The sequence below is a fragment of the Lutra lutra genome, chromosome 10 (assembly GCF_902655055.1).
Source record: "Lutra lutra chromosome 10, mLutLut1.2, whole genome shotgun sequence".
NCBI lineage: Eukaryota > Metazoa > Chordata > Mammalia > Carnivora > Mustelidae > Lutra > Lutra lutra.
This window is the reverse complement of record NC_062287.1, coordinates 83,068,692-83,077,644: the sequence shown is the minus strand read 5'-3', so window position 1 is coordinate 83,077,644 and position 8,953 is coordinate 83,068,692. Positions and strand designations below refer to the sequence as shown.

The 8,953-nt window shown below is 44.3% G+C and overlaps 1 protein-coding gene across 1 annotated transcript; it reads left to right on the top strand.

Moving 5' to 3' along the window:
• Positions 1-477: 477 nt before the first annotated feature.
• Positions 478-8,440, top strand: KCNA4 (potassium voltage-gated channel subfamily A member 4). The gene is made up of 2 exons (XM_047693981.1): positions 478-518; positions 3,630-8,440. Exon 2 carries the CDS (start codon positions 4,406-4,408, stop codon positions 6,368-6,370), a length of 1,965 nt encoding a protein of 654 aa, XP_047549937.1. The 5' UTR covers positions 478-518; positions 3,630-4,405; the 3' UTR covers positions 6,371-8,440.
• The last annotated feature ends 513 nt before the right edge of the window (positions 8,441-8,953 follow it).

The following is an 8,953-nucleotide window of genomic DNA, read 5'->3' as shown; positions in this document are numbered from 1 at the left end:
GCGGCGCGGGGAGGTGCCCCGGGCTACAGCCCTCTCGCCACACCCTCGGCACAGCCCTGGCCCCGCCCCCGGCCGGCGCGCGCTCCCGGCCAGGGGAGGCGTGTGCTGCTTCTGCAGCCAGCGAGAGAGGGAGAGGGATGGATATTGGAGGAGGAATTCGGGCTTAACAAGTGATCGCTGCTGTCTAGGATTTTGTTTCTTTTTCTGGGGGAACCTTGACTTCCTTTTCCGATTGAGCCCTCCTCTGCTGAACTCCAGAGGAACCAGAAGTCTTGGGGTCTTCCCCGGGGTAGCCCTGATCCCCAACCCTGGCTCCAGCAGCGAGGACTCTGTGCCCCCCGGCCAGGCAACAGAACTTGTTTCGTGGATATTTTGGAGCTTCCACCTGCCGCACCTGAGTGATTCCTTCTACCCCCCAAGAACATTCTTCCCCTCCTCCAGCTGTTGCAGCTTGAGGGAGAAAGACAAACCGAGCGGGGGATTTTCTTTATATTTATTTTTCACTCCGCCCGGGAACGGTAAGTATGATACCTCTCTTATCTTTTCCCCACTGTTCTCTTTTGGTTGTTAAGAAACAGTGGACATTTGAGGGATAAATAATATCGGGAATGTGACAGAAGGGCATGAATGGAAGGCGGTTAAAAATAAACCAGGAGGTGGAAGAAGGAGGGTGCAGATGCTGCGCGGCGCTCCGGGGGGCCAACAGTTGTTATTTTCCTAACCCCAGGGATGGGGTGCGTGCGCCCTGCTTAATGTGCCCGAGCGGGAACCTAGGTCTGGAGGGGAGGGTGCGATTAAAGATGTCGTTTTCCAACGACATGGGGTTCAGATTTAGCATCGTTTTGCCTCATCCCAGACTCACCGGTTCCGTTCCTTTGGGAACAGCTGGCGAACGGGTTTGAATTGCTGCCTCTCCCAGCATTTGGATTTGCGTGCATTTTCCGAGCATTTCAGTAGAACATAGGGACTGTGTAAATGGCGTGCATTGAAGTGTCCATTTCTCACGGTGTTGGCTTTTTGATTTTTTCAATCTCTCTCTTTCTCTCTGATAGGTGCAGGTACCACCCTAAGACAGTTGCAGGAATTAGCACTGAGGGATGAAAACAGCCTTGTTGTTGGGGGGCAGGGGAGGAAGGCAGGGTTGGCAGGTTGGCTGTTGTTTGGGGGGCACAAGGATTGGGGGAATAGGTAGTCTGCAAAATCCGATTAGTTTAATGGTGTTAAAGAGGAAGGGAAATTTCTATGCAAAGGTCTCCCCCATCAAGGCTCCTGGTACTTCCAGGCTTGAACAGATTCCCCTAAGCATGAATACCTAGGGGAGGAAGAGAGATTTTTAAGCCAGTCTTGCTGTGTGGAAGGTTTTTCCTTCTCTTTCCTTTTTTTCTTATTCTTTTCTTTCTTCTCCCCCCTGCTCCCTCCACCACCTCCTCCTCCTCTTCTACTTCATCATCATCATCATCTTCTTGGTTGGGGATAGTGAGGTAACTGGTAGCCAATTAAAAGGAAGGTAATCTGCTTTTTGTAAGGTGGGGGAGGGAGATAAACAAAAATGACCAAACCCAAATAAATAAATAAATAAATAATTGGCGCAGAGCGAAGTGAGGGCAGGTCTCCATCTCCTGCAGAGTTGACGGTGAATTAAAAGACCTGCTAATTCATGACCTTCTGGGAGCACTTAGTTGGGAGAGGGGTGTGCATAGTATACAAAAATACAGATACTTTGGTTCTAGGGTTTTATTTAAATAGTGTATTCTAGCTGCTTTGAGGGAGTTGGAGGAAGAAACTGGGCAAACTCTCAGGCTCTTTGGCCTGTGAAAGTCTTTTAAAGGTGTTGGTGGCCTGACCTTCTAGAATAAATGTAACCCCAGGGTGGTTTGATAAATAGAGATTTGGAGACATCCTGAAGGTAAACGTTTCAATGTATTTCCTGTCATTAGGAGTCAGGAAAAGGAAGGGGCTTGTCATTTGAGATACCTTCAGAGGTATATTTTGTGTCCTAATCAAGCTCACCTCTTGCCTTAGGAGAACGTGTGATGATAACTGGAAAGTGCTCTGTTTACCACTTCCCTGCTTTGTCACTTCATAAAACTTGGGTGGGTTTAGCCTTCTAGGCTGACAGGATTCAGCAAGGAGCAGCAGCAGGTGGTCAAGGGCTGAATCCCTTTAATGGCTCCAGAAAGCCATTTCTCTTGTGCTCCCCAAGTGCTTCCAGTAATAGAAACTGGTAGATGCCCTGAATTCTGACTGTCATTATCCTCCCCAATTCTCTGGGCTACTCTGCATTCTTGGAAGTCCTGTTGGACAGAGTGAATGCAAAAGCACAGGAGACAGAAGATTAGGGCAGTTCTTTTAGGTCCTGGCTGAGGAGATGAATTAGTTGGACCTAGAGAGAGCCAACTAAGAAGAAAGGCCAGGAATACCAAGTGACAGCGGAGACAGATCCGGGCTCCAAGGAAGAAGTGATCAGCAAGTGGCAGATTGGAACTAAAAGTGGGCAGAGAGAGGCAGGGGAGGCAGCGGGGTTTGGGAGACTGGAGATAATGGATTATATTATGGGGGGGGGGGTATGATAGGCTGAAAATAAAATCCACACAAACTGGGATTTAATATATAAGGAAATATTCCCTTGAGAGGAGTGTAGGAGGAAGCATTGAGGGGAACATGGAGGAACTGCAAGGAGAAAAGATGATTATCAGAGAAGTGGAAACTGGGATTAGCTCCTAGGCTGTGGGTGGTAGGGAGTGTTCTGGAGTCTGGGGAACAGAAAAACAACAACAAGGACATGCTTTAGGGAACAAGGAGGTGCCAACCTAATATAGGCCATTGGTGTGTCTCAAAGTGTCCTAGATGTCCTCACATTCTGTCGTCCCCGTAACTGAGACTGTGGTTTAAGGACATATACATTTGGGCGTGAGTAGATTGACAATAAAATCTTAGGTTACAGTCACGTTATTCAGAACTGCCAGCATTTATTGACATTCATTACGTTTGTGTTATTCTATTAACATTCAGAGCCTCGTTCTGGTCCTCAGTAATCGGGATGGGGATGGGGGAGGTTGTATTATTACCTACACTTTGTAGATGAGGTGATTGAAGCTTGTTGAAGTGGTGGAGACTGGATTAAAAAAAAAACTGGTTTTTCCAACTGCTCTGATCCTGAATCAAGACAGAGAGGGGTGGAAAGGCACTAAATTCAGAAATATCTGATGAGTGGAAATTAAAAAAAAAAAATGCCTTGAGATCAATGAATGATGGAAGCAGCTGTAAAGTGACAGCATTATTATTGTGGAATGAAGAAAGTGACACCGAGAATTAAGACCTGGCATGAGTGAAAGGGAGAGCCGAAGGAAGAGCCGTGTGGGTCGAGAGTGGAGAGAGGAAAAATAACTGAGTTGCCATGAAAATAGACTGAGCTGAAATAATAACCAAAGAAGAAGGACAGAAGGATGATTTAGTGAGGAGATTTAACCACCTGCCTCACACTCCTTGGAAATTTGTGGTCACTTGGTGCTTTATGTGGTTTGCTTGAGGACAAGAGAAAGAAGGTGTATGGGACGGAAACACTGTTTGCTCTTTATGATTTGATTCCTTTTATTTTTCTCCTATGCTTGTTTCCTTTCCTTTTTCAGGTGAAGTGCTTCCTCTGCATGATTTTAGCTGAAGGATGCTCTGCATTTCCTTGATTTCTATGGAGACCTCAGAGCTGGGTTTGCCCCTGCTGACACCTCATCTTGTAACTTCTCTACCTCCCAAGGTCTTTGCCCCTGTCGATAGCTTGGCATTGGCCCTGGGTCCAGGAAGCCTGTGATGAACTTGAGGGGAGCACCTGGAGAATCACCCTGATAGGCTTTGAGCAGCCATGGCTAGACGTACTTCGAGCCACGCGTTAACATGGGTCAAGCCGTCACTAGAAGGCAAGTGCTAAGACTAAAGGCTTATTTGCATTTTATTTAAATCTGATGGACTGAGCTTTGGACAATTTCCATGGCAGAAAAATATATTCCATTTTCTAGGCACAACTGCGGGCTGTCAGATACTTGTCGCCTTTGAGTCCTGCGGCATCACCACCAACCACATCCTAGACGTATTTCCAAATTCGAACAGCCACCCGAAAACAGGTGTTTGGGAGACCCCAGCATTTTTTGACTTGGGCTTGAGAGTGCTAGGTTGTTTATCTAGACCAGCCAAGCTCTGGAGAGCAATGTTGAATCCCTGGGAACAGAGAGCATGGGGCGTACTGATTTAAAAACAGAAAATGCAAAGTTGGACTGAAAATATCCTTAGTCTTCCAAGCAATCTGCTTAAGGGTTCCAAACTTACCTTAATTTGGTGAGAAAAGAAGTTGCCCTATTTTTCTTTCTTCTTCTTCTACAACTGGAACCAGCCATTTCCAAAAACCACCACCATGGAGGTTGCAATGGTGAGTGCAGAGAGCTCAGGGTGTAACAGTCACATGCCTTATGGTTACGCAGCCCAGGCCCGGGCCCGGGAGCGGGAGAGGCTCGCTCACTCGAGGGCCGCCGCGGCTGCCGCTGTGGCAGCTGCCACAGCTGCTGTGGAAGGCAGCGGGGGTTCCGGAGGTGGCTCTCACCACCACCACCAGTCGCATGGGGCCTGCACCTCCCATGACCCTCAGGGTGGCCGGGGGAGTCGGAGGAGGAGGCGCCAGCGGCCTGAGAAGAAGAAAGCCCACCACCGTCAGAGCAGCTTTCCTCATTGCTCTGACCTGATGCCCAGTGGCTCTGAGGAGAAGATCCTGAGGGAGCTGAGCGAGGAAGAGGAAGAGGAAGAAGAGGAGGAGGAGGAGGAAGAGGAGGGAAGGTTTTATTATAGTGAAGATGACCATGGTGACGAATGTTCCTACACGGACCTGCTGCCTCAGGATGACGGGGGCGGTGGTGGCTATAGTTCAGTCCGCTACAGCGACTGCTGTGAACGTGTAGTGATAAATGTATCAGGCCTGCGCTTTGAAACCCAGATGAAGACTCTGGCCCAGTTTCCAGAGACTTTGTTGGGAGACCCTGAGAAGAGGACTCAGTACTTTGACCCTTTGCGTAATGAGTATTTTTTTGACAGGAACAGGCCTAGCTTTGATGCCATCTTATATTACTACCAATCAGGAGGCCGCCTCAAGAGGCCAGTCAATGTCCCCTTTGATATCTTCACGGAGGAGGTGAAGTTCTACCAGTTGGGAGAAGAGGCCCTGCTCAAGTTTCGGGAGGATGAGGGCTTTGTGAGAGAGGAGGAGGACAGGGCCTTGCCAGAGAATGAATTCAAAAAGCAAATTTGGCTTCTCTTTGAGTATCCGGAGAGCTCCAGTCCAGCAAGGGGCATAGCCATCGTCTCCGTCCTGGTCATCTTAATCTCCATTGTCATTTTCTGCCTGGAAACTTTACCTGAGTTTAGGGACGACAGGGATCTCATCATGGCACTGAGTGCAGGCGGACACAGTGGGTTGTTGAATGACACTTCAGCACCCCACCTAGAGAACTCAGGGCACACCATATTCAACGACCCCTTCTTCATCGTGGAGACAGTCTGTATTGTTTGGTTTTCCTTCGAGTTTGTGGTTCGCTGCTTTGCTTGTCCCAGCCAAGCGCTCTTCTTCAAAAACATCATGAACATCATTGACATTGTCTCCATTTTGCCTTACTTCATCACACTGGGCACCGATCTGGCCCAGCAACAGGGGGGTGGCAACGGGCAGCAGCAGCAGGCCATGTCCTTTGCCATTCTCAGGATCATTCGTCTGGTCCGAGTATTCCGAATCTTCAAACTCTCCAGGCACTCCAAGGGCCTGCAGATCCTGGGTCACACCCTCAGAGCCAGCATGCGGGAACTGGGCCTTCTGATCTTCTTCCTCTTCATTGGGGTCATCCTGTTTTCCAGCGCTGTGTATTTTGCGGAGGCGGATGAACCTACTACCCATTTCCAAAGCATCCCAGATGCATTTTGGTGGGCTGTGGTGACCATGACAACTGTGGGCTATGGGGACATGAAGCCCATCACTGTGGGGGGCAAGATCGTGGGGTCCCTGTGTGCCATTGCAGGTGTGTTAACCATTGCTTTGCCAGTGCCAGTGATTGTCTCTAACTTTAACTATTTCTACCACAGAGAGACTGAAAATGAGGAACAGACACAGCTGACACAGAATGCAGTCAGTTGCCCATACCTCCCTTCTAATTTGCTGAAGAAATTTCGGAGCTCTACTTCTTCTTCCCTGGGGGACAAGTCAGAGTATCTAGAGATGGAAGAAGGAGTTAAGGAATCTCTCTGTGCAAAGGAGGGGAAGTGTCAGGGAAAGGGGGATGACAGTGAGACAGATAAAAACAACTGTTCTAATGCAAAGGCTGTGGAGACCGATGTGTGAATCTTGTTCTCCACCCGCCACTACCCCCCCCTCCCCAATCCCAGTATCTCCAAATATATTTATGCATAGAGAGTGCAGTTACGAAAATGAAATATGCAAACGAACCTAATGCATATAGTAGTACACCATTTAATGGTTATACGTGGCATAATTGTTACCTTGTATTACATATCAAATAAATGATACATCTTGGAGAAGAGGGAGGCTAAAATAGGAGCAGATCTATCTTTATATTTTTTATTAGAATGCAAGAATTTTGCACATTAACTGGAAAAGATGTTAAAAGTAAAGATGGTTCCACGGAGAGAATGTGTGTGTGTATTTGTGTGTGTGTGTGTGTGTGTGTGTGTGTAAGTAAATTGTCAGCATTGTTAGTAATTGTGCAATGATGGGAAAAGTTGGCATTTTGAAGTATTTACTATGTAAGAACTAATGAATTCAAACCGTCATTTATTAGTGCTTTGATAGCATCTCATGTCTTCGGATTTCATGGTTGTTTTTTTAAAAAATTGTAAGAATTACTGTGTAGAAAAAAAAAAGAAAGTGAATTATTTAATAGAATATAGGTCACAGTTTTATCTTGGATTTAATTAAAGTTTATTTTTAACTAGAAATTAACTTTTAAAAAGGCTGCGGGGGCCTTTAGAAATTGATTATATTTTATTATTAATTTTGGGAAGATATGACAGCAAATGTCTAACAATATGGAAGAAGTGAAATTGGAGAAAATGTAACAAGTTTTGTTCACAGATAACAGGACTGGAATTTTTTTTTTTTTTTTCCTTTGCACTACTTTATATGCTGGAGATTGAGAGAGACTTCCTACTGTGAATGTTTACTAATGTAACAGTTCAATGACAATCATTGGAAGAATGATTTCTTAGTCTTATTTTATAGTTGTTTTCTTTGTGTGAGACTAATGGCCACGCAGATAACAGCACATGATTCCCTGTTTTTAAAATCTAAATAACTGATTTGCAAAGGGAATATGAAGTAAAATTTAGCAACTGAATCTGTTGAAATTGGACTGTTACAATGATGCTTCTGAAACCATCCTATTTTAATTATTCTTCTGCCTTTTAAATCCAGAATAATTTAACCAAAGTTAATGCATGCACTGAAAGAATTCTTGAAGAAATAAGATGCCAGCAGCTACAGTGATTATGGCTTAAGAGCTTTCTATTAAATGTGCAACATAAATGCTAGATTTATTAAGTTTATTTCTTTGTGCAGCTACCTAAAGGCATAGTGTGGGGAGTCACTTCAGAACTTAGCACTCTGTTTGCTAAAACTGGTATAAGGAATAATTGTGTCAGAACATTTGGTTTCGATATCACCATCATTTTCATTTTTGTTAACGGATCTTATGACACACATAACTGTGTTTAATTCATGACAAGGTGTTCTAGAATGTGAGGTAACAGCTAGCAATTAAATTAGACCTGCACTGTTAAGTCATAATGAGATATAAATGAGCAAATTTAACATAAGAGGCCTTATTCTCCAGTGTTTCTTCAACATTTATTTTTTATAAAATGGTTATCCTGAAGTTTGGGAAAAGTATACTATGTAGCACATAATGAACTCTGACAACTGTGAATATTAAAAAAAAAAAAAAAAGATCTAGAATAGCTTTTCTCAAGCTTTTAAGTCCCTGGTCATCATTTGATAATAACATAAATCTTCTTCAATGATATTTGAAATTCCAAGTAAATCTAATGTTAGGTTTAAAAGCAAAGTTACACCCTTTTCCCCACCCCTTCCCCACCACTTAAAGGAAGACACCTCTCAAGAATACCATTTGGAGAATGGAAAGCAGCAAGCCGGGGAGTTGATTGAATGCTCTGACCAAAGATCTCTAGTGGACAATAGAACGTGACAAAACAAGGAGATGCAGTCTTGTAATAAGACTTCAAAGATGGCATTTTAATGTATTTTGGATATGGAGCAAAAATGTGATAAGCATTAGACTAGGAGGTAGGCTCTTTGGGTTGGGTCACTATTCATTTGAAAAAGTCACTATAAATCTCTGCACCCCAATTTTCTCACTAGTGAAGCTTTTGTTACATCACAGAGTTGTTATGGAAAGCACATACGAACATGTGAAAACTCTGAAATGCCGAGTTCCATATAAATGCCTGATGTTGTGTCTAAATTGCTTAATCTTCCTTTGGGAGAAAGAGATTTAGAACCCATGAGTTACATCTGCTTTATTAGGATCTTGCAAAAATCATGGGTAATTTTTTAAATTTTGAGCTCCTTACAAGAAGTGGATATATGTAGATCCAAGATAGCCAGCCTATCATTGAATAATTACTGCAGTTTTTTCATTTGGGAGAAAGATCCCAGGTGTGTCATGGTGTAAAAAGTTGACTCTGTGAATAAGGTACCATGTGTCTTTGGCTGTACCCAACTAGGTCAGATTCTATCTTAAAATAGTTTAAATGCTTTCCAGCATTGCATGTTTACTGAACATTCTATAATAGCAATAGTGACAATTTGGCTGTGTTTAGAAAGGAAAAGGTATTATAGTCCCACAACGTCTCTTTTTTAAATCTGAAAGTTATGATAAATTTGGCTGAG